Source organism: Eublepharis macularius, chromosome 5 (assembly GCF_028583425.1).
Source record: "Eublepharis macularius isolate TG4126 chromosome 5, MPM_Emac_v1.0, whole genome shotgun sequence".
Lineage (NCBI taxonomy): Eukaryota > Metazoa > Chordata > Lepidosauria > Squamata > Eublepharidae > Eublepharis > Eublepharis macularius.
In genome coordinates, this window is record NC_072794.1 from 129,093,119 (window position 1) to 129,118,617 (window position 25,499).

The following is a 25,499-nucleotide window of genomic DNA, read 5'->3' on the forward strand; positions in this document are numbered from 1 at the left end:
TGCAGAAAAAAAGGGTGTGGGCGACGAGTTGGGTCGACCTGTTCACTGCTCGTTTCAGAAGTACATTCTTCTTTCTTCAGGCCAAAATTAACAAGGAACCGCTCTGCATCTTCCAGTTCAAGTCCTTAGAGTAAGTCTAACGAATCGTTGGGATCGTTGGGATGCATTGTGTTGACTGCCTTTCCCCGGTTTAGCCGGTTGGACTTTATTACAGACTGCCGGCATATGGGCTTATTTAAGCCTCGTTACGGATGTATTGATCTTGCCTTATATTGGCCCTTTGTATTGCATTCATTTTGTATTGCATTCACATTGAATTGTATTATTGTATGGATATTTGGGATTAACAACGGAAGTTTTCATATTGGTGCCCCTTGGTGTTCTTCCTTGAGCCTGGTGGCTCTCTGTTTTCTGTGTGGCACTTTCTAACAATTGGCTGGTTGGTATGGCGGGCAAATTTGAAATTAGATTGTCACATTAAAGGCATTGTCCGGAAATTCTGCTGCTCAGAGTGGTTTTCTGCTTTTAGTAGTTAACAACATGGATGCTCAGAGTGTGATATTTGTGATGATGGCTCAGATTGTGGTTGGCATGCTTCGCAGCACAGCCATGCAACACCACGAGATGATGCATTCTGTCTTTTGCACATGGTAGAATCTCCCACCTGCATCCTAAGCTTTCAGGAATATATTTGTTTTCCGCACCTGCCGTTTACTGGAGACGATCATTGTGGGAAATACAGGATTGCTCGGCTTGGTTCCTCGCGCTCTTAAAAATGGCGGGACACAGTAGGGAAACGGTCCCCATGTGACATGCGCATGCTCCAGTGACCGTTTCTTTTCTCACACAAACCGCTGCTCACTACAGTTGGTTTACCGGTATACTGACCTTTCTGCACTGTGCAAAAAAAAAAAGGCGGGGAGAAAATGGATTTCCGCCACTATCATGTGATTTGGAAGGAAGGCGCAATTGTGGCACGGTGATGGCGGGGAACACGCGGAATGGGAAAGCATGTGAGTATCTGCATGAACAGCGCACTGCTTGCGAAAAAGGCACAGAAACAGAAAGGAAGTGTGGATTCGGCCAAAGCCTTTCCCATAAACAGGATATCAAATTTGGGATTACATAAATTGTTGTTCAGAAATTTCAAAGAAAGAAAGACCTTCACTTGAAAGTCTGCTTCCAGATATAACACCATCCAATTATATGCAACCAGTGTGACTGATCTTCTTGTGAACTGGTTTAGACTACAGAGGGTTAAAATATACATTATAGTTCTCTGGATGTGACAGTTGTTAGCCTTATAGAGTCCATCAATCCAAGGGTGAAGTGGCTGCTGATTTCCTGTGCTAACACAGTCAGTCTGCTAACGAAGCTGTGAGGCATACATGGCCAGCGTATGATGGAGGAACTGGTATTGTTCACTGGTTTGTATCATTCCACCTCTGCAATACAAAGAGAAGTTATTTAATCATACAGCCATAGAAAGCGACATTTTGCTAACAATGAAGAGATGAAGGTGCCTTTATACTATCTAGATCAGTATTATTCCCTCGGATTGGGCAGCTAGGAAAAGGCCTTTCCCAGTACCTGCTATCTCAGACCTGTACATGGTGATACCAGGGACTGAGCCAGAGTCTTCATGCAATGTTTGTGCTCTATCACTGAGCTGCACTAACCAACCCAATTTCCTGCCTAGGGTTGCCAGGTCTCTTTACCCTCCCAGTGGGTGGGGGGGACCTGGCACTCACCTTCTGAATCTCCTCACACGAGAGCACTCCTGGCAAGGCACAATAATATCATTTACAGCGCAACGCGCAGGAGCACTCCCAGGGCCTGCATGATGACATCACTCCTGAGAGTGACATCGTCACACTGCGCTGGGAATGCACCCCAGGAGACCTGTTCCCCCCACCGGCCAAGTGAGTGGGAGGAGGGTGAAGGCTGGGAATGGGGATCCCCCGTCCCCACTGGGGGACCAGCAACCCTAGCCTTACCTATTCTCCAGGGCTCTGAACCAATCCTGGTGAATTAGGCCTCATGCAAATCCCAGAGATTGCCAGCCAACCAGACTCCCTAGAACACTACTGGATGGGAGGGATGAGCCAGCCTCTGCTTAAAGAGGAAAAAGAGGTACTTTCCCCTTCAGACAGGGATTTGGGTGGCTGTGGATAACACCATTGGCTTAGACAGGTTTTTATTTTGGATTTTAGTTAGGATTTGGGGCCAGGTTAGGGAAGGACACTTCTTTTTAGTAAAGTAAACAAACACACTGTTAAGTGCCCCTAAAATCTAGCTTTCTGTGTATAGGTTCTATGACCAGGATCTCAGTGAGGTAAAAAGAAGTCTGGAACTGGAGTAGTAAGTAGTAAGCGGTTCAAAGGTTAGGGTTGAACCTAGTTTTGCTGACCTCTAGATGGTGGCCGGAGGCCCTCTGGAATTATAACTGATCTCCAGATGACAAAGACCAGTTCCCCTGGAGAAAAGGACTGCCTTGGAGCGGTGACTATGGGTTTTTACCCACTAAGGAAGGACTCTTTGCTCCCCAAAACCCACCCTCCCCAGCCTCAACCCCCAAATTACTAGGAATTTCCCTACCTGGAGTTGGCAACCCAAGTTGAATCTTGAATACTAAGGAACCCTGTCTGGAGGGAAAGGAATCATATCTCCCCACATTGTTTGTCTGATTAACTAAGGGTCAAGCTAAACAAGATGCCAGGCACAGGTTCAAACCCATGGCCAGTGATGCAATTTTACCTGGGAATTGTTTTCAAAGACAGAGCCATGTGGGCTCACTGGGAGGCAGGACAGGGGAGGGATTCCCTTGCAGCCCTCCACCTGGCCACTGTCTCTGCCAGCAGTATGTTCCATACTTATTATTCCATATTAAACCTTTACTGTTTTACGCCTTATTTTCTTTAAATAAATGTTTGTTGTTCAGTTCCATCTACGTCTTGTCTGTCAAGACACAACAGCTGAGTGAAAGAGGGTATACTTACCTTACTCAATCTAAGGGTGCGCCTATATTAATACATAAACGTGTCTCTTTTCAGGTTCAAGAAGTAATAACAGACCCAAATGGTTGCTTTATTATTTTTGTTATGAAAAGTTTTGATTCTGTTACGGTTATGGTTAATGTATACAGTCCGAATGTGGATTCTCCAGATATGTTTCATTAACATTTCAGTAACTTGGTAGATCTTAGATATGGTTATTTGTTAGTGGGGGGGGGGAGATTTTAATGAAATACTAAATACAGCTTTTGATTGAAACACACCCCCACGTAAAGAATGTTCATTGGTAAGATCTATACTTAAAGCCTATATGGTTGAACTAGGGCTGAATCCACACACCTGTGGAGCGTCCCAGTGTTGCGCTAAATGTTCGCTAAACACCTGGAAGTGTAGCGTCACTTCCTACACTTCCGGGTGTTTAGCGAACATTTAGCGCAACGCCAGGACACTTCGTGGGTGTGTGGATTCAGCCCAGGTTTGATTGATCATTGGTGCATGTTACACTCAAAGGACAGGGACTATACCTTTATTTCTTCTTTACATCATAACTGTTTTTGATTATATTTTCTTGTTTCAGCTGGGTTGATGATGCCTCAGATAAAGCCTATGTTATAGATGTAATTGTTATTTCTGATCATGCCCCTATTTCATTAGTTCACTAGTTTCTTGATTGGTTTGGACCACCAAGAAGCTTATGGCATCTTAACATCTCTCTGCTCAATGACAAAACTTTTAAAACATAGATGATAGCCGAGCTTGCAGAGTATTTTAATATTAACAAGGAATTGCGAATACTTGTGCTATTGAATGGAAAACTTGTAAAGCTGTTATAGTGGAAGGATTATTGGATATGCTTCTCACAAGAAGAAGCTTAGAGAAAGGGAAGAAATGAATATGAAAAATAAGTTGAAATATTTGTTAACTCCGTTTTCTACATCTTCCAATCTAGATCTCTATTGAGAGTTGCAAAAGGTTAAATAGGAGTTGAATAATATATTGCCAATGAAAGCAGAACATGCTTTGACGTGCTTGTGTCAGTCATACTGGAAAAGATGAGAGTGAGCTGGCAGATTATTGGCCCATCATTTAAGGCAGCAAAAGAACAAGAATTATATTCCTATCATTGAGTATGAGGAGAATGTAATGCATACAAATAAATTTGCAGTTTCTAAAGTTTTACTCTTAATTATATAGAAAGGGCAAAGAGCCATCAGGAGAAGACTTGGAAACATTTTTTCTCCCACTTTACTCTTCCAACAGTTACTTGCTGAGCCTTTGCATATGGAGGAAATTAAGCTCTGATATTGAATGTGAGCACTGGTAAATCTCCAGACCAGACGGGGTCCCTTTGAACGGTATAAAATCTTTTCAGATTTTTTAATTCCAAAATTATTTCAATTGTACAAAGAGATTTTTGTATCTGATGCATTGCCAGCATCACTGTAGGATGCTTATATTACTGTTATTCTAAAGACCACACTCAATATGCAAATTTTCAACCTATTTCTTTGATGAATGTGAACGTTAAGATATTAACTGCCATTCTTGCTAACAGACTTCAAAAGATTATTAGAACTTTGGTACATGTATACCAAGTAGGATTTATACAAAATAGGCAAGAATCTGATAATCTTAGATAGGTCGCTGATCTGATTGCATTAAATAGAAAGAGATCTGATCAAGTTGCTATTTTTCACTCGATGCTAAATAAAAGCTTGACAAAATATATTGCTAATTTGTTTTCCCTACATTGACTAAATTTGGCTTCCCCATTAATTTTTGAACTAGATTAGAATTTTGTACTAATCCCCTAGATGTAGGGTACAGAGTACAGACCAATGGTACTTTTTCTGTACCGTTTCCTCTTGAAAGAGGTACTAGGAAAGGTTGTCCTCTTTCTCCTCTCATTTAGAATTTAGAATTATTTTATATGAAGATGATCTTTTATTATTTATTTCAGAGCCTCAGTCTTCCATTCCAATTAATGAGTCTTATTAATAATTTTGGTGATCTGTCTCATTATTCAATTAATTGGACAAAATCAGAATTGATGCCACTGGGAGACAATATATCACAGAGTGTAATTACTCAGGGACATTTTTGATGTTGCCCATATGCTATTACTTATCTTGGAATATTAATCCCAAGGAATATTAAGGACATAATTCCGTTGAATATTAATAAACTAATCTCAGATATATCATTGGATTTGGATAGATGGGCAGCCTTAAACCTGTCATTATGGAGTAAAGCAATACACACAAAATGAATATTAAACCTTGAATTATATATGTTATGTGTACAATACCTTTTTATTTACCTTATAGATATATTCATAAAATTAATCCTTTGTTTCAGAAATTTATGTGGGGTTCAACACCACCCATGATTTCTTTAAAGAGGATGCAACTTTCAATTAATGAAGGAAGATTTGGTCTTCCAGATCTTAGTGCTTATCTTCAGGCATATTTGTCAGTGTGTACAAATTAATGGAATCCCACCCCTAATTTGGAGTATCCATCTTGGGCTTTTTTGAAGGCCTCTTTTTGGGAACTACTTTTCAAGTAGAATACATTAGGGTCTACTTATGTTAAAATGTTTTGTTTTTGTTTACAATTGCAACATTTGTTGGTGTCCAAATATGGTCCAGCAGCATGAGTACTTCAGCATCTCCCCCACTTCTGAAGATTCTTATTGAATCAATACAGAAAGTGATATCTACAATATTTGTATATAAATATTTGACGTTTGTTAATAAATATTATACACAGAGCCTTAGAGATGAATGCAGTAACAATCTGGAGCATCCAATTTTGCTAAAGCAATGAGATAAGGCTTTAAGCCATATACCTATTGCTACTGTGGATCTTAAAGTTGCAACTTATTCAGCAAAACATTATGTTTAGAGTATATTGGGCAATGTCTTTTTACTAAAGTTTTAAGCACGGTGTCTAACCGTTGGCAGTGTAATTCACAAAATGCATCTCTTAAGCACATGCTTTGGACATGTTTAGTCATTCAGCCCTTTTAGGAGGCAGTTATTAGTCATATTAATTTTTTGTTAGAAAACTCATTTATCTTTGAGGACAATGTACTGTTAAATTACTTGCCTATCTCTTGGAATCTAACCAATGGTCAACGGAAATGGACTCTTTGTGCCCTTACAGTTGCTAAAAGAGTTATATTTCAACATATGAAAGATAAAAGCCTACGTCCTATAGATCATTGGATTGAAGACCTTATAAACTTACCAACATTTGAACATATCACATATAAGGCAATTGTGTATCATATGGACTTATTTTTAGATATTTGGAAATCTTTTATAGATACCAATGTATAGATTTGCTAATAGTGTTATTGTAGCCAGCACTGTTTCTTTCCCCCTCTCCTATTTGCTTAAAAAAAACTGGTTTGCACTAATTAAAAAATTTAAAAATTTTAAAAATACCAACCAGTTAGATAAAGTTTATGTCTCTCTTTTTTACTGATTGTGGGTGATTGAGGGGGTGTGGTTAAACAAATAAAAGGAGATGCTAGAGTGTAGGATTTAAGACTACACAATGAAAAATCACCCGGGTATTTAGAAAAATATTCAGTTGTTATTATTTAACAAAAGGACAATCACTATGTGAACAATTCATACAAAGTGCAAACAGTACATTCATATACTCTAATTATCTCTAAGAATGTCCTTATCTTATAGTCCAAACCATGCAGGCAACTCCATGCCCCGCTCCGATCCTGTAGGAACAAGGCAAGTACTCCGTGGGTAGAAGAGATGGTAAGTATGAATCACTTATGATCCTTAATATATTTGATGTCTTTTCTTCTCTTTTCTTCCCATACAGGTGTCTTCCCAGATGTTATCTGTAGTGTCCAACCAAAAAGCAGCCCTAACTGCAACCGGCTAAGCGGCAAATTTCATCCTCATGACTTCCTCAGGGGCTGGTGGACCACCTGTACTCATAAACGTATGTCTCACCACCCAAAGAGTGACATGTGTATCAGTACTCACTACAAATAACATCTGGAAAGACACCTGTATGGAAAGAAAAGAGAAGAAAAGACATCAAATATATTAAGGATCATAAGTGATTCATACTTACCATCTCTTCTACCCACGGAGTACTTGCCTTGTTCCTAAGAGGATCGGAGCAGGGCATGGAGTTCCCTGCATGGTTTGGACTGTGAGAAAAGGACATTCTTAGAGATAATTAGAGTACATGAATGCACTGTTTGCACATTGTATGAAGTGTTCACATAGTGATTGTCCTTTTGTTAAATAATAACAACTGAATATTTTTCTAAATACCTGGGTGATTTTTCATTGTGTAGTCTTTCTTCTGTACTGGGTATTGCCTTGTTATATTGTGTGTAGAGTGTAGGATTTAGGCAGCCATAAGTCCAGAGGGCAGTTATATCAGAAATCACCCTAATTCCTCTCTTCTCCCCACCCCCATCCCATACATGCTGAGTCGCTGCAGTGGCTCTACATGCAGTCATTACCCTAGTTCTTGCAGAAATGAACCAAAACAACAATGGTAGCTTTTTAAAGGGCACTGTATAAACTAATACAACTGTTTTCAAACGTTCTGCCTCAAGGAAAACCTTGATACATTGCTTTCTGTGCAAATTAGTCTTATAATCCCTGTGTGTTGCAGAGGATTCTGGGGTGCACCATCAATTCTTGTACAACGTTTGGCAGACCTATTGAGCATCATTAACTGAGAGCTAAACTACATGAGGTGAATTACGTGAGGACGCTCAAGTGAAGGGAGATGTAATGTTAGCCTGGAAGCACAGTTTGAATTTCACCTCTCTCTACCGAGCCGGCAAAGATCGCTCCTCAGAGGGTTTGTTAATTTCACCTCTCTACAGAGTGGGCAAAGATCATTTCCCAGCAGGTTTGTTAATAATTGACAAAGCCTTCAGGGAGGCAAAGAGGAAATTAACAAACCCTCTGAGAAGCAATCTTTGCCGGCTCTGTAGAGAGGGGAAATTCAAACACTTCCCAGCTAACATTGTGTCTTCCTTCACCTGAGCATCCTTGTGTAATTCATCTTGTGTAGTTTAGCTCTGAGATGAAGAAGAACATTTCAAGCGCTCCCATACTGTGTGCAAGGGAAGATTAGCAGTGGTGGGCAAGTCTTTACAGGTAGCTTTTTAGCTATTTTTGGCAAGCAATCATAGTCCAGATGTCAAGAAGTTGGTGAAGCCTTTTTTTGTTTGTTTAGAAACGTTTCAGAACATTAGATGATGGCATTTTGTAAGTGTACTTTTTTGCTGTTTGATGTTTGGTGGAGACATTTGTACACTGTCTTATATTATTACTGTAATTTAAATTTTATTGTTCTTATATTTTATTGTTATTGCTTGGAAGGTGGTTTTTTTGTCTTCACTGAAATCTTAGAATAAATGAATGAAAAGATTAAATATTTTGAGTAAGCTTTCAAGGAAACTCCAAAGTTCCCCAGAACAAAGCTTGAAAACCACTGAGCTAATTTTAAGACAGTTATATTGAGCACAGAAATGGATATTTTGTTTGTGTTATATCTTACAACGCATACTGTGATTGCTCAGTTCTGCTGTAGGTTTTGTATAGTAAAAACCATCACACTTTTTCCAACTATTAATTTCCCTTCCTCAAGATGTTATGCAGCTAGCTGGCTCTTCCCAATTTCTTTCCCTGCCAGCCAATTGCTTGGGTAGGTGAGAGAAAGAACCAGTAGGAAGGTCTGAATAAACTTTTATTACTAAAGCATATGGAGCCTCTTAAGATGATATAATTTAGGGCCTCATCATGTCATAATCTGGCCACGTTCCAACACAGGGCTGCCAACCTCCAGGTGGGGCTGGAAAGCTCCTGGAATATCAAGTGACCTTTGTATTACAGAGATCAGTTCCCCTGAAGGAAATGGGCAGCTTTGGAGGGATGATTCACTTTCAGTATCAATACAGAGGGCAGACTATACAATCACATCCCTGCTCAGCTCCCTTCCCTCCCCCCCCCGCCCCCCAATCTCCACCCTCCCCAGGCTGTCCTCCCAAATCTCCAGGAACTCCCCGACCTGGAAATGGCAACTCTCCTGCTCCAGATATTTAAGTCCTGGGCTCTTGTGTGAGCTGAAGGGCTCTTGTCTTGCTATTCTTAACCTGAGGGCTACAGCCTTGCTCTGGCAGGGAGATGTCAGGTGAACAGACAGGAAGACTGGCTCTGTACTTAGAAGCCTCCTCTCCACCCCCTTTTCTTGCTTTTATTTCTATTGTGCTTTCTTTTTTATTATTATTATTATAAGATGTTCAGTGTCCCTATCAGGGAGAAAAGTAGGATACAAAAAAAAAAGAAGAAGAAATCATTGCATAAATAAATCGGCTGTGCGGCTGTCCAACACTCTGTAAGTGGAAGCTACAAGATTAGACTAGTGGTGGTTAGTGGGTTTTTGTTTTTGTTTTACTTAGAGGCCTTCATACTATGAGGCCCCAAACTATAGTTTACGTAAGCTTATTCCTCAACCCAGCTTTGCTTTGGAGCTCTTTTATGCTCCTTACTACATACGATGAGAAGGTTGAGAAGACTGATGGTCACTTAATCCCCACCTGTCTATGCGTAGCTGGCATACTATTCTCAGAATGTCCACCTCTCCTTTGTCCTTCAGCTGCTGGCATCCAATTTGTGTAGCAATAAAGCAGCCTGTCCGACCAATTCCTGCACTGGAAAAAACATCAAGACAACATCAGCCTATAGATGTCACTGAAGATTCTGGGACTGAAAATTTCTGCATATCAGGAAAGGGGAAAGAACCATTAATCCCAACAAGGGATTATGATGTGTATTTGCCCCCTCAGCAGCAGATAATGAGGTGCAACCGGTAGGTTAGGGGGGAGACATTATAGACATTATAATGTCTCCCCCCTTATAATAGACATTATAATAGACATTATAATGATGTAAATAGAAATTACAGAGTGGAACTCAACCCAGGACTGCTATATATGGTGGCCACCCCATGTTCTTCATATCCTGTAGTTCAATCTTAAGGATTGGCTTTGACAATCCTATATGGTGAGGAACATGCTTATTTCTCAAATCCTTGACTTTTAAGTCAGAACCTATCATATTTTGGGGCAATCAGGGACAAGCAGTCCTGAACTTAGGGATACGATAAAATAGTTGGGAGTACTGGGAGAAGAAATGGCTGGCTACTTGATGGGGATGATGTTGAAGTATATCTTCTCTCTTGCTGTTAGCATTAGGCTTATTTTTATTTAATTCCAGGTGCTTATTCCTATTCCACTCCCCAATGTTGGCTCTGAGAGGAAAACAGATCAGCAAAGACCCAGTTTCTGTTATTTCAGTAGTCACCACAGTAGTCTCTTAACAGCTTTTATGGAAGCTGCAGTTACTATACTGAAGAAGTTAGGAAAATTTAGGCACATTTTGTGAAGATCAGGGCAATAAGGAATACAAAGTCAACCTTAGCAGTCAGCTTGTATTCATGAGATATTCCCATGAATCCTCTCTTCCTAGCCTCAGATAATGTGCACATTCTGTGGCCCAAAACCAACAAGTAATCAATTTGTTTCATTACATTTATATTACATTCCATCCATCTTGTTGGAAAGATAGGCATCATCTGCAACAAATGCTAGTATTATACTTCAACTGTAATAGATGTCCATACAAATTAAGATCCAGTATGGTATACTGGTTACAGTGCCAGACTAGGTCTGAGCCATGGAAACTTGCTGGGTGACCTTGGGCCAGTCTCTCTCAGCCAATTTACTTCACTGTCTTGTTACTGTGAGGCTAAAATGTGAGAGGAGAGAACTTTATAAGGCACTTTGGCTCCCCACTGAGGAGAAAAATAGGGTATAAATAAATAAATATTAACATCTCAAACCACATGTTCTGAGCCCTGAGACTGCAACGAGTTTCTGCTGCCAAAGAAGCCCCAGCCCAAATGTAACCATGATCGTGGGAAAGAGAAGTTTCCTATGCTCTGGCAGCTAACAGGCCATAGGGTAGACAACTTCAATAGTCTCTGTTCCAGGGCTTTTTTTCAGGGGGAACGAGGGGAACGGAGTTCCGGAACCTCTTGAAAATGGTCACATGACTGGTGGCCCCGCCCCCCTGATCTCCAGACAGAGGGGAGTTGAGATTGCCCTCTGTGCCGCTCAGCGGCGCGGAGGGCAATCTAAACTCCCCTCTGTCTGGAGATCAGGGGGCGGGGCCACCAGCCATGTGACCATTTTCTCTGAGGGCAACCCACTGAGTTCCACCACCTCTTTTCCCAGAAAAAAAGCCCTCCTCTGTTCCAATCACTGACATTCACAGTATGTTCAAGTAAGCTTCTAAGGAACTGAACTCTTTGCACTGCTGCAGGATTGTGAGAAAAGATTCTTACCTACAGTGCACAACAATAGGTCCTGTGCTCTGTGAAGCCTGCAGGATTTTTTCCACCTCCAAAACTAAGTTCAAGAAAGTCTTGGCTGACTCCGGGGCCTTCTGATCTGGCCAGGATGGGAATACGAGGTGCTTCACATTGCGACATTCATCTTTGAGCTGTGAACCATCATAAGATTGAAAGGATTTTATTTCTAATTTTTTTTTATTCTCTTGCCCCTCACCCCCGCAAGACGTTGAAGAAGATTAATGTGAAAAAGCACAAATAGAATTAAAATACTGTCCACATCATAAAAAGTATGACATGAAAAACAATTATGTATTAATCCATAAAGCTGAATCATAACTTTTTCTTTATGATTCAAAAATGTTTTCATCCACTTCCTGAAAATGCTTAGGATGGGGTTTCCAGTTCCACTGAAATTGCCTAGGCTTCTGTAGTACAACCCTCTTCTCATTCCATTTGCTCATATACACAGTCAACAGGACCTTCTGTTAGTCTAGCATGGTTTTTGACCACAGCTAATGCCTCCATCTTTGAACAAAATGGATTTCAAATCCTGATTCAGAGACTCTGCGTCAGAATAGTTTGGCATAGGACACTGTGAGTTTTGGATGAAACTACAGCAATATAGCACTGGGTCATAATTCATATTCCATGAGGAACATCTAACCTTAAGTCGCTGTAAACAACTGGAAAGCACCTCCTAATATCAAGAGAACACTTCTGTTCAGAGGGGCACCTGGTCCAAATGGATTTTTACAATGAAAGGCCCCTCTCTCCAGACAACCCCACCTGTGTTTGGCCCTGCAATATATTTGATGTGGGAAGAAGCACAGATTATTTTTCATCATTCTTTCAATGGTTTTGGAAGAATCTGTGGATTCAGCTGCAAGAGCCTAGAAGCTGCTATGCCAACTGTGTCAAACGAGTTAAACAGCTGCTGAGAGGCCAAGAGAAGTCTGTAGGTGCCTGATGCATTGGAACGCATTATTATATGTAAGCGGATTGTAGTCAGGGGACTGGGCCCCACGCATAAGAAGGACCTCCCAAACTTTTAAAATTTACTATCATGCTCTATAGGGACACTAGCCTGAAAGTCCTTAATCTGAAGTTCTCAGAATGCACTTGTGATTGCTGAAAGAGCAAAAAGTGTCCAAGACTCGGAGGCAGTTTGTACAGCTCTGACAAACAATAAGAATAGTCTCGTATCAAACTAGAAGAACTCTGCTTAGCATATTGTTCTGGGGATACAAATGGACAGATGTTATGAGTCTGGGAATTTTTGTCCCTGGGTGCCAAAGTTAAGGGGAAAATAAAGTCCATGCCTCTATCTCCATTTCGAAGGAGTATCTGTCATGCCACCATAATACAACTACCAACCAAGGGAAATGTGAGACAAGACTAAGAGAGAAGCAGACATAGCAGCCTTTTCTTTTTAGGGCCCACCTGCCTTGAGGATGCAACCTTGCTAGGGTTGCCAATTCCAAGTTGGGAAATTCCTGGTGATTTGGGGACCTGGAGCCTAGGAGGTGTAAGGTTTGGGGAGGGAGGGACCTCAGCAAAGAACAAAACCATGAAGCCCACCCTCCAGAGCAGCCATTTTCTCCGGGGAACTGATCTCTGTAGCCCTGAGTTGCCAGCTCTAGGTTGGGAAATTCCTGGAGATTGCGGGGGGGGGGGGGACCTGAGGAGGGTGAAGTTTGGAGAGGTAAGGGACCTCAGTGGGGCATAATGCCATACACGTCATCTTCCAAAATAGTCATTTTCTCCAGGGGAACTGATCTCTGTCACCTGGAGAACAGTTGTAATTCCAGGAGATCTCCAGCTGCTATCTGAAGGTTGGCAATCCTGGCTGTAATTCTGAGAGAACTCCAGGCCCCACCTGGATGTTGATAAATTTATGGCTTACTGCTGTGTCTTGAGGCCTCCAAAGGCCTAGCGCTATCTTGTCCTTCCGTTCTCCTAATTCTCAGGAGTCTGAAAGTTGAGAGGCCCACAAGCTTGTGAGAGACCTGTCTTCCCAACCCTCCTAGATCCTATGAACCTGCTTCTGCTTGGGGTAGGAGGGCCAGGAGGAGATATTTATTTATTTATTTAAAACATTTCTGTACTGCCTTTCCCCTCAAATGTGGTCCCCAAGGCAGTGTCTGGAGGAAGCTGCTCTGCTCCACCCCTGCACTTAACTACTCCAGAGGAGCCTCCAGCAGGGGCAGCCTCAGCCAGGCACCACAGGGGCAGGCAGCTCAACAAGGGGCTGTGGGGAAAGGAGTAAGAACAAGGCCACACCCAGAGGTGCCCCAGCAGCAGTGTCAGAGCCTTGCAGGCCTGGCATATGATTGCCAGCCTCCAGGTGGGGGCTGGAGATCTCCTAGAATTACAACTGATCTCCAGTCGACAAAGATCAGATCCCCTGTAGAAAATAGCTGCTTTGGAGGGTGGTCTCCAATCCAGTCAATATTCGGGCCACAGCATTCTGTACTACCTATAGCTTCATTACAAGCTCCAAGGGCAGCCCCACAAAGAGCACATTGCAGTCATCTAGATGTTACCAAGGCATGCATGAAAGCAGCAAAATCTTTTCCACCCAAGAAGAGCCACAGCTGGCTTACCAGCCAAAGCAGGTGAAAGACATCCATGGCCACTGCTGCCAATATTTTAATATTCATATTAAATTAACATCAACAGTATTTTAATAATTAGAATAGCTAACATGCACTATGCTTGCTCTCATCATTTTACATTTTGCCTCAAATGTATTTAGTGTGCACATTGGTTTATCTCTGCACTACATAGCTGTGAGCTAGTGTAGAACTGTACTGTAGACTTTTTTTTTGCTAATTCTCTTGCACTGCCTGTTTATGTATCTCATATTATTTGCTGTAGCCATATACATTTTCTGGTGTTTCTATATCCATGTCTGTTACCATCCATTCATGTAACATGCAGTTTGCTTTATTGGCTTATTATGCAATAGCATTGTCTAATAAACCACTTAATTTGTATCAGCAACTCTTTGACTGTGTTTTCCTACTTGCAGTTGTGTGCTCACCCACATGATATGAACCCACAGTAGCATAGGGCTCTCGCTTAAAGAGATCTAATTCACACCAGATCCCTCCTTTCCCCAGCTCTCCTGAGTCACTAGCCTACCTGCAGGCCAATATCTCGGATGGTGTATTCTTCACACTCGCATGTGCCATGCACTCGGATTATGAGAGGCCCGTAGGTTGCTTCTGTTTCAGGCCAGTAACGGATACATTTCTGAAAGCAAAAATCACAGATCCCCAAAAGAGGAAGCCATAGCATAAGTAACTAACCCAGAATCCTAGAATAGCACAAAAAGAGCAAAGCCATTCATCCAAAGCCATTCATCCATCAGACCCAGTCCTGCCAAGACCCACTGGCACAGTCCAGTCTATGGGCCAAGCTACAAGTGACGAATGACACTTGAATGGCAAGTGAACAGACTCACATGTATTCCTCCCTGTTCACTTGCGCTCCATTTGCGTTCCACTCAATCATTATGTTCGTCACTTGTAGCTTGGCCCTCAGGTATGGCCTGAGCAAAGAACAAGTGTACTGCTCATAGGTGAGTAACAGAAAATACAATTAAATAAGGCAGTGGTGCCCAAAAAGGCCTGGCATTCATTTTATAGGACAATTCTGCAGGGAAGAGAGCTTAAGACAATATTGAAAGCAATGTTGATAACTGGGGCCTATAGTGCCTCTGGAATATTCACAGTTTCTCTGGTCTCTGGAATATTAAAGCTGTAATCTTATAAGGGACAGGCTAAAGCGTAAACAATTGATCCACTTCCTGCTGTGTTGTGCAGCAGTTTGAATCTTTGTAACCTGTAGTTTACAAAGATTCATTTGCATTCTAGAAGACTGAAAGCATCATTGAAGCTTAAGATAGATCCACACGAGGGTTGTTTTGCAGCACTCAAGGATTACTCTTCCCCAATTAACTGGAAGCATAATTGACTTTGTGGTTCCACATGGCACTTGCTAGAGCATTATACTTTCCCCCAAAGATTGTGTATCTATTCAGAAGTAAATTGTTTCCTGCATTTTTCCTTTCATTTTTTCGTTTTCAACCTAATTAATTACTTTCTGTTTCTTGCCTGGCCAGTTAGTTCTCTCACATATTCACAAATTAATTGAAAACTATTGTCTGGGTATAAGTACTCTTTTCCACCTTGTAGCCAACCTAAGTCACTGCTCGTTGTTTTTATTTCATTGTTTATGATTGAATTTGAAACAGCAAATTTATGAAATGATGAACATATAAAAGAAAATAAATAAACTTCTGTTTATGGCCCAAAATATACTTATAGCTCCTAGGCGACCATCCTTTGTTCATCTGAATACATGCTAATAGCCAAAAATAATATTCAGTTTATTTTTTAATGATGAATGTGTTCTCCTGGATAAGGCAATTTATCTGCAAGGTGGGACATAAAGCCAGAGGGAAAGAGATGCAATAGAACAGAAAAGGCTTGCAATTTTTCTAAAATGTGGATAAAAACAGATGTGGGATTTTTAGTTGGAGTATAACAGAATCATCTTGGGGAAAGTTTGGGGTCTGTGCAATTACAGCTTTTAAGAGACTGATAAAGGATAAGAAATGTTGCAACCTACTTTAAGAACCTGTTGCTTTCAATAGATTCTGCTTGTACATTTACCAGTAACAACACCATATATTTCCAGCACTCTCTTAGCCAAAGGAAATGAAACCCTATAGCATAGCTATTGGACTCATCATTCTCAAAAGCAGAAAGCACTTAACAAATGCAACCAACATTATTTCCTTGCCACTGTTGGTAGACATCATATATAAATATCCTCAGAGGAAACAGAACTATTCATTGCTCATTTCTGAGTATTACTTGAATGTGTAGACATATTAAGCTTGCTCATTACTCAGGCTTTCAAAAAATGGCCAGTTCCATCTATTAACTTCCCACCCCAAAATTCATTCATGACCACACAGAGCAAATGGAAAGAAATCTACAGGTCCACTTCAGAGATACCTCTTTCTCTTCTTTGAGTTTGGTGAGCATAACTATAAGAGGAACCTGTTCCTGCCACACCATTGTCCAGAAATCATTGACTGTATTTAGCATGGGGCCCTGAGTGGCAATGTAGGCTTTCTCCTGCCCATCATAACCCTAGAGGGAGAGACAGAAATAACCATGAGAAAGATAATAACCATGATAAAGCACACACCTGCAGAATTCTCATGTCCAAATGACCCCCTGGCTCACCCTTATGTAGTTTGCATTTATGTAGCTCTCCTCTTCTTGGCTTTCAGCTCTCTTGAGGTAGACACGACTCTGGGGATCTAGAAGGACAATTCAGTTAGATGTGTCCATCTGCATCTCCATTTAGCATGGAGAATGGCTCCCTACATTGACCGCAGCAATCTTTCTATGTGAATTCATGCCACAGTATTCTCAAAGCTAGACTGTTGTAACGTACATGATATAGGACTGCCCTTGAAGATAATTCAGAAGCTTCAGCTGTGCCATTTTGTATGGAATGTCACAGCTAAACTACTATCAGGAGCAAGGTGGAGTTAGCATATTACACCCACTTTAGTTACTCCATTGGTTTCCAGGTTCACTTCAAAGTGCTGGTTATTACCTATGGCCTGGGACACACATATCTGCAGGACTGCTTCTCCCAGAACTCTTCTCTATGATAGGCTTTGTCATCTCATGGGTAGGAGCAGACTGACCATTTAGCACAGTGAAAATATTCTCAGTAGGCTGATGCTGCCTGTCATTTGTTGCAGTGCAACTTGGGGGTGTTCGTGCTTGGCTTGGCCAGGGCTGCCTCAGGGTAATTTGCTGCTACAAGCTCTCTCTTCCTGTGGCACCCCCAAAGGATCCATGTTTTGGAGACTGGTGATGTGAGGACTAAAATACACATGCACCTTTTCCTGCAGAGCCCATGCAGGCTCCAAAATGGGCTTCAGAGGTGGTTGCTTGAAAGCTGATGTGGCTTGGGCTTTGACCTGGTCACCCAGGCAGTGCTATGGAAGATTGCTTCCTCCTGGATGGCCCTGGGCTGGCCAGATTAAAGCCAAGCAGTTGGCCCCACTGTGCTGTGACAAAGGTGGTGGGGGCTCCTCTTGTCACTTTCAACATAACCTGGAGCACCTTAGCTTGGATGGCAACTAAAAGCATAGAAGGAAAAAGTAGAGGAAATGGGTGCACCACCAGGCAGGCATGTACACTTCATAAGCGCGCCTGGAGCATTGCTCTTGTGAAGAGGGGCCCTCCAAACATGAGGATCTGAAGGAGCAGTTTTGTATAGCTTTATATTTGTAAGGGGTATTTATGTGGGCATGCTCTGACATCTGTCAATATTTTGTGGAAACTGTTGGATTTAAAAAAGAGAGAGATAAAAGACCCCATGGGAAGCTCTGGATTTAAGATGAGACACTGCACAGTAAGGTATGGAAAGTCCTGAGTTACTCACCCCCTTTGGCTGCTTTTCGTCATACATACTCGTGAGTCACCATAAGTGTCCTCCTTCCCTGCTAGAAGCGCCTCTCTCTGCAGCACACCTGAGAGGCAGCAGTCTTGAATCTTGCTGCCACCCCAGCAGGATAGAAGACAGGATGCACAGGAAGCACCTTTACTGCTCACTTTGGGCCTCAGGCAGTTGTGGCATAAACCACACTTACAATTTCCCCCATCGCCGCCCCCTACAATGCTCAAGCAGCTGCCTGGGTCATTTCGGTGATGAATTGGTCCTATCCTGTCTAGAGATGATATTTCCTGCCTGACAGGCTTATCATAAGAATGACTAAGAATGCTTTTATTTGCACTTGAAATACAGTATATTAAGGCCATGTGCTAATTATTATTACTGTGAGTTATTTACAAATTTTATTATGATTACTATATCATTTTAATTTTACTACTATACTTCATTTGTTTACAAAATTTATACCCTGCCTTTCTGCCCTCATCAGGACCACCAAGGTAGCTAACAAAAAACATATCTAAAAACCATTAAAACCAAATAAAAACACTTCACTTAAACAGTTAAAACACACATAAAATACAATAAAATAAACGGCAATGAAAAGGAAAGCAAAGATGACACCTGCAAGAGGTTCCTAGGCTTTAGAATTTTCTTTAATTTTAAGTAATCAAGGATCGTAAGGAAAAAAGGTACCCTTATGACACTATTTATGTTTCCTCCTCTGCTTAGACCAGCAAGCAGGTATTGAATTGGTGTCTCTAGTTCAAGAGTATGTCAACAACAGCAACCTTACAGGCCTAATTTTCTCACAATATCCTAAAGTGTGGAGACATTTTTAATTAATTCAGTTCACAACTCACCCTTCCTTCAAGGAGCTCAGTATTATACATGGAGCTAGCTTAATTTTTTTCCTCATGACAATCTTGTGAGATAGACTAAGCACAGGAGTGAAAATAAAGTAGTACAGGCTGCTCCAGAGTACCAGTGAGAAAGTGGCTGAACAGGTATGTCCCGTCTTCTGCTTTTTAAACCCCTTAGAGCCAGTAAGAAAATAAAGTTACTTTCACTCCTGGTTAAGCAAAGAGATTTGTCCATGGCCAGCCATTGAGCCTCATGACTGAGTAGAGTTTTGAATTAAGTCTTCCCAGTCCAACACTCCATACAGTGGTCCTTCAGAGGACCACACAGTTCTTGACTTAATGGGTTTGTCTTTTTAATGTGCCCTGATGTCATTACATGAGGGACTGAAGTGCTGTATTATGGAGCTAAAAAGTTTTTACAGCCTGAACTTAAAACCACTGTAGTCATATTGTAAAAACCTCCCTTAAAATTCATTTCTGTGGCAGGAGCTCAGTGGTAGAGCACACAATTTGCATGCAGAAGGCCTCAGGTTAAGTTCCTGATACCACCAGTGAAAGGATCTCAGGCATCAGGCTGGAAATGCCTTTCTGCTCCAGAGACCCTGGAGCTAGGGTTGCCAGCTCTAGGTTGGGAAATTCCTGGAGATTTTGGGGGTGGAGCATGGAGAGGGTGGAGTTTGATGAGGGGGAGGGGCCTCAGCAGGGTATAATGCTATAGAGTTCACCCTCCAAAGCAGCCATTTTCTCCAGGGGAACTGATTTCTGTTGGCTAGAGCTCAGTTCCAGGAGATCTCCAGCCAACCATCAGAGCAGACAATACTGAGCTAGATGGACAAATACCCTCACTCAGTATAAGGCAACTTCAGAACCTGGAAGCTATTGTATTAAAACAGTGACACACACATTTGTGTGGATATGTGAAGGGGAATCACACACAGTCCTTGAGGGCCTGGACTGGGAACAACACTTAAAGTAGGGGCCTGCTAGGGTTCCTCAAGGCATGAACTCCATGATGCAACAATACAAATTCTGAGTCAGGCACTAGATAAAATCCAGATGAGTGCCATTCCCTCTCCCACACTTCAGGAGGACTGAGAATGAACATACTTGGTAGGATGGATTTGTATCTGTCCTTTGCTGCTCGTCCTGGGATGTCCAGCTCTTCTGAACTGGCGAAGTTTGAAGGGATTTTCTGTTAAGGAGTAAAGGAAGAACTATTGAAACAACTTCCTGAAACACAGTTGGACAAAAATATAAGAAAGGCAGACAGATAATTTGTTCTGAAGATTAATCCAGTATCAGCCACCAAAGGTAATGGTAGCACAACAGAAATCTCCATTGACAGCTTTCCTGCTTTACCACACTCTGAATAATGGGAGCAGAAGACACTTTATCTCAGATATTTACTGCTTAGGACGCTAGCAGACTTATAGTAAGGTCCTGGGTTGGTTCGCAAACATTCCCTAACCACAGAAAAAGTCCAGTTGCTTAACCTATCAGTTGCATGGGATGGAGCCTTGAAGACTCAGCAGGACTTTGGGCAGCAGGAGCTTAGCTGATAATAAAAAATCAGGATGGAGCACTTCTGAGCATCTTACCGCGAACTCCTCTAGAAGTTCCTCTAGATTCCAGATCTTCTGCTGGAGCATCTCCTGAGTAAGAACATGACTTGCTGAATTCAGGAGCTGCACTGTGACGTCCCTTGGAGTAGAGACTGCTCGAATAGGTTCTGTGTTGCTCAAGGAACTCATGTCCAGCACCAGTGACACATTGGAACCTCTTCTGAAAGGCAAAGAAGTCTGGATGTGCCAATTATCAACCTGGACACCACAATCAATGTCATAGGGAGTACAATTTGCTGCTGAAAAGTACTGAAAAGACTCAGAATAGTTATTGGAATTCAAAGGTACATGTAACTTTGTATAACACCTATATAAGACAACATGGCAACCTTCTCTGGATTTTTTCTTCTCGCATGAAGACTGATGCTGTGTGGAAGCTCATATGCACCCCCTCCTCCACTGAGGTTAGAGACCCAAATTGGAGCAATACCTCCGTATGGAAGCAAGCAGGCATTCCAAAGTATGGTACATATTTGCTGCATTCTGCAACATTTACTTTCAGGGAAGAAAATCTGTGTCAAAACTATTTCTACCAAACTTAGAATATCTGTTTTTATCCAGTGCCCATTTACAAGGCTTCCCTCCGTGCAACAGCAGACAAATACATTGGTTCCTAGAATACTCATTACTACAAATGGGATGCCAGCAGTAGAATTGCCAACTGGTCTAGAGAAAAAATGTCCTGTCCCTTGAACAGAGGCTTATTTATTTATTTTACAGAATTTATACCCCGCTTTTCTGCCCTCATAAAGGCCACCAAGGCAGCTAGCAAGAACATTCATAACAAAATCACATTTTAAAAACCAACACAAATACCTAATTAAAACAATTAAAACCGGAGCTATAATACATACAAGAACATAAAAACAACAATTTAAACAGTGAGCAGGAAGGAAGGATCACTGAAGGAACACCAAATGAAAGAAAAAAAGTCTTCATCTGCTAGCAGAAGATGGAGAAATAGGATGTTATCTATCCGGAGATGTTATTTACCTCCATGCCATGAAAACTGCCCTGTTTTCACACACTAGGCCTCTACTAAAGGAAGATTTTTCCACAGGCCAGTTTGCAACACTAGCCAGCAGTCAAGTGGACATGAGCAAGCATATACTTGAAAAAATGCTAGAAAAATGTATTTATTAGGTACGTTCATCCTACCCTTACTTTTAGGAGCTCTGAAGAGCATTTAAGCCTCACAGCAACCCTATGAGGCAGGTTAGGTTTAGAGATAGAGACTTGCTAAGGAAGGCCATCCAGTGAAATCCAAAAATTAACAAGTATTTGAACCTCAGTTTCTCACATTTGTTTCCAGAACTCTAGCCGTTGTACCACATTGGCCCTTCAGATTGTTTAGGAGAAGGTTGATAAGATATCTAAGACCAGCAGAATTCAGAGACTCAACTATTATGATTCAACTGTACATAAAAAAGCTGTTCGCATCTCCTTATCTTCACCAAACTGAATGGAAGCCGAAACAACTGGAAGAGAAGCAATTATTGGAAGCTTTCTTGGAACATGCAAAAGAGTAGAGAGTCAGCATGATGGAGTGCTTAGAGTGTTAGAGTAGGATCTTGGAGACTCTGGTTTGAATCCCTACTTTACCATGAAAGGGTGTGCTGGATATCATTATGCCAGTCACCCTCTGTAATGCACTTTATAGGGTTGTTGTGAGGATTAAAATGAAGGAAGGGAGAATGATGATGTAAGACACTTTGGGTCCCCACTGGGTAGAAAAGTTGGATATAAATATTTAAATGAGTCACATTACTACAGCTTCAGGAAAAAGGGTTTCAGATGTCACATATATCATCTCAATGTTCAGTTGTGTTGATTTTAGGTAGATATTGTGATGAATAAAAATGTCCTTCCATTAGTCCTGAGACTGAGCACAGTTGCATACTGCTAGATCCCTGTGGAAAGAGCTTTGTTATTTATTAGATGTTTATCCTGCCCTTCCTCCAAGGTGCTCAGGGTGCCCTACATAGTTCTCCTCCTCATTTAATGTAGCTTATGCAGAGGGAGATGGGTTGAGCCCAGATCTCTCAGTAAGCATCATGGCAGGGTGGGGATTTGATGAGGGTCTCCTCAGCCTTAGTCCAGCATTCTAACACTATGCTACATTTTCCTCTCCTGAAGCAGCATGAATATTTTTTAAAATAATGTGCCAGTTTTCATCAGCTGCTGCACGTAGGCAAGGGCTTCTTCTCATAGGACACATGCTCCTTCTGGATGCTGGTATCTATGTAAGAGGCCTGAGATTCAGGAGCTGCACAGACTTACCTATCCTGTAGACGCACGTGTTTCTTAATCTCCCGATTACTGAAGGTAGACTTGTCCATTCCGTCTTTCAGTTCCTCATGGAGCAGGCTAGAATCCTGAACTCTGGAGAATGCTGGGCAGGCAAGGACCATGCTGCACCAGCAGTGGATTCTCTGTACTGAAAGCCCAGATAAACTAGGGAGCAGCTACTACACAGGTCAATGAGTGTTTAGCGTTGGAGACACACCTACAGATCATAAAGAAAATCACTTTCACTGAGAACTCCCTGATCTTCCTGTTTTCTGAAGAAATTCTTTAGTTGAACAACAACAACAACAACAACAACCGTGCTTATATACTTCTCTTCTGGACAGATTAGTGCCCCACTCAGAGCAATGAACAAAGTTAGTGTTATTATTATCCCCACAATACAGCTGGGGAGTTGTGGCTGATGCGAGTGTCTTACTCAAGGCCACGAGCTGAGCTCATGGTAGTAGAGTGATTCAAACCAGCAGAGTACTGATGCACAGTCCAACCACTTAACCAGTATGCTACAGGTATTGGAACAATCCTGCTACATCATCAGACATACACACTCACAAAAGGTGGGCCTTGCAGAGCAGGGGAAAAGGTAAGTTCCTTCCTCCATGTCAAAATAGCCGATAGCAGAGACATGGGCTGTTGAGGTCACGTCATGGAACCCATAAAGCTATTACCACGACACTGTTTCAAGGAAGTTACAATCCCCTTGAATATAGTAGATCTCTCTTATTTCAGGTCCCCTGAAGTCTACAAAAGAGGCATTACAGTCCAGCCCAATTTAACAGTACTGTATTGACATCCTTCTTCCTACATCTCCCCATTTCCTGTAGATACTGAGATCCCCCCCACACACACACACGCACACTCACCCCAGTTGCCCATCAGTATCAGTTCTGCCAAGTCACTCACCCTGTGCTGTCAGCAGCACCCTCATCTCCACATGCTGTTTCTGGAACTTCAAGAAATGTGCGCACACAGTGCAAAAAGTGAATGCAGGAAACTCCTGAGTCCTTATCACAGAGCTGATGGCTGCTCTGACACTTCCCCCTCTTGCTCCACCCTTGTAGCCACCCACACATGTGCTGGCCACAAACTGCAAAAATCCATCCGCAAACACACTCAGCCCCAAGACACCAAAAAGCCCCTTTGAGCTTCTTGCATGATGTTTATGCCATGTATGACTGTTGTTAATGAGGGATAGCAACAGGAGTGTGGAAAGGAGTCATTTTGAATAGAACGCATGTTCTGGCTGCGTTGCATTAGAAACCAGTTCAGGCAACACCTTGATTTAGGCTTCACATCTGAAAATGCACTCAATGTTGTAAATACTTTGGCCCAGGGGAAGGGCTGAAGACACACTGAGGGAAGTTGGAAGTTAACAGAAATGAAATATTCCAATACAGTTGCATTAAGGCAGAAATTTGAATCCTTGGAATACTTTGCAAAATTGTTCTGTGATCCCATCCTTCACTGCGTGACTAGCCCAAGGTTACCCAGCAAGCTTTCATAGCAGAAACCAATTAAAAATAAAACAAATGTTGGTGTGTAACTCTACTTAGGATTGCATTGTAAAACAGGTAGAGTACATGTGTAAAAAAGTAAGCAGCCAAAAAAATAGAACACTCATAATGTACAACAAACAAAATTTTCTATTAATATATGTATACAATACATGAAAGACAACTAATTATGACAGATAAGTTTCACTTAGGACTTTGGATGGAGTATGCTATGTGAAGCCTGGGTTTTATACAGGAGGTCTGAAGATTTTTTTTGTTGCTGAGCTTGTATCTTTCATTTGTATTCTACATAAAAAGCTCTGTAAATAAGGTTTACTATTTTATTATAACATACAGGCCAGACTTGGTTTCACTCTTATTATGTATTGGTTTAAATGTTTGTTCCCTATGAACCTGTATGTTCAATTTTGACCACTGCTGAAGACTTGCTTAAATACTTTCCCCTTTACTTATCTGTTCATAATTAAAGATTAGAGGCGGGCACGAACTGAAATATGAACCACTGTTCATCACAAACCAGACCAGTTCGTGGTTCGCGAACCAGCGGTTTGTGGGAGCTCATTTCTTATGAACCGTGATGAGTTTCAGCCTGGTTCGTATTTGGTTTGTCACTGCAGGCCTCCTGGCACAGATTAATCAGTTTCCTAGGCAATGGGGGATGGGATCTCTGCAGACCTTCTGCTGACCCAGAAGTGACGTTTTCACGAACCAATGAACCGGTTTGTGAACCGGGGCAAGTTCGTGAAAGTTCATGTTTGTGAAACGCTACGAACCACGAACTGTACGACTTCGAATTTTCCCAGTCCACGCCTATCTCTATTAAAGATTATTCCACATATTATATATGTATATATTAATGGAATGTTTTGTTTAATAACATATGTATTTGCTTTTCTGAAACCCCAACAAAGTCCCCAAAAGTTTAGTGGGGTTTTATTCCTGAGATTGCAGCCTCTGATTTATTTTTCCATCTGAGATTTCATGATTCTTATGAAATCTAATGTCATGAAATACAATCAATAACTAATTCTTAACATCTCTACTCCCTACATAACAGGCTCACCTTCCTAAAGGATCATAAATCTAGAAGCAGTTTAAAAAATTGTGAAACTTCTTGATTCTGCATCTGTTTGGGAATGGATTATCCTGAGGATTTATGTTTTGACAAGTGGGGAACTCTAAAGGACTTGCGGAGGGGATCTCATTTCCCCCTCTCCAACCATATCCCCTTTCCCTTTCCTGCCCCCCATACCCGATCCCCTTTTCCTGCTTC

The 25,499-nt window shown here is 41.6% G+C and overlaps 1 protein-coding gene across 1 annotated transcript; it reads right to left on the reverse strand.

The window, feature by feature from the left end:
* Positions 1–424: 424 nt before the first annotated feature.
* PTPN7 (protein tyrosine phosphatase non-receptor type 7) lies at positions 425–23,678 on the reverse strand. The gene is made up of 10 exons (XM_054980843.1): positions 23,616–23,678; positions 22,686–22,911; positions 20,382–20,565; positions 19,891–19,975; positions 16,693–16,769; positions 16,459–16,596; positions 14,576–14,686; positions 11,423–11,580; positions 9,615–9,728; positions 425–1,445 (listed from the first exon to the last, which is right to left on the reverse strand). The coding sequence occupies exons 2-10, from the start codon at positions 22,814–22,816 to the stop codon at positions 1,367–1,369; spliced, it is 1,077 nt and encodes a 358-aa protein (XP_054836818.1). The 5' UTR covers positions 22,817–22,911; positions 23,616–23,678; the 3' UTR covers positions 425–1,366.
* Between the last annotated feature and the right edge of the window lie 1,821 nt (positions 23,679–25,499).

Bases quoted from the DNA above. Each gene is read 5' to 3' on its own strand.
- PTPN7 (XM_054980843.1), bottom strand. From the start codon at position 22,816: ATGGTCCTTGCCTGCCCAGCATTCTCCAGAGTTCAGGATTCTAGCCTG. The intron at 14,687-16,458 runs GTATCTCTGAAG...TTTTGCTTTCAG, and splicing joins AACTCAAAGAAGAGAAAGAG to AAATGTATCCGTTACTGGCC. The intron at 1,446-9,614 runs GTGGGGATTAAG...TTTGTATTGCAG, and splicing joins TGCCAGCTACGCATAGACAG to AGGTGGAATGATACAAACCA.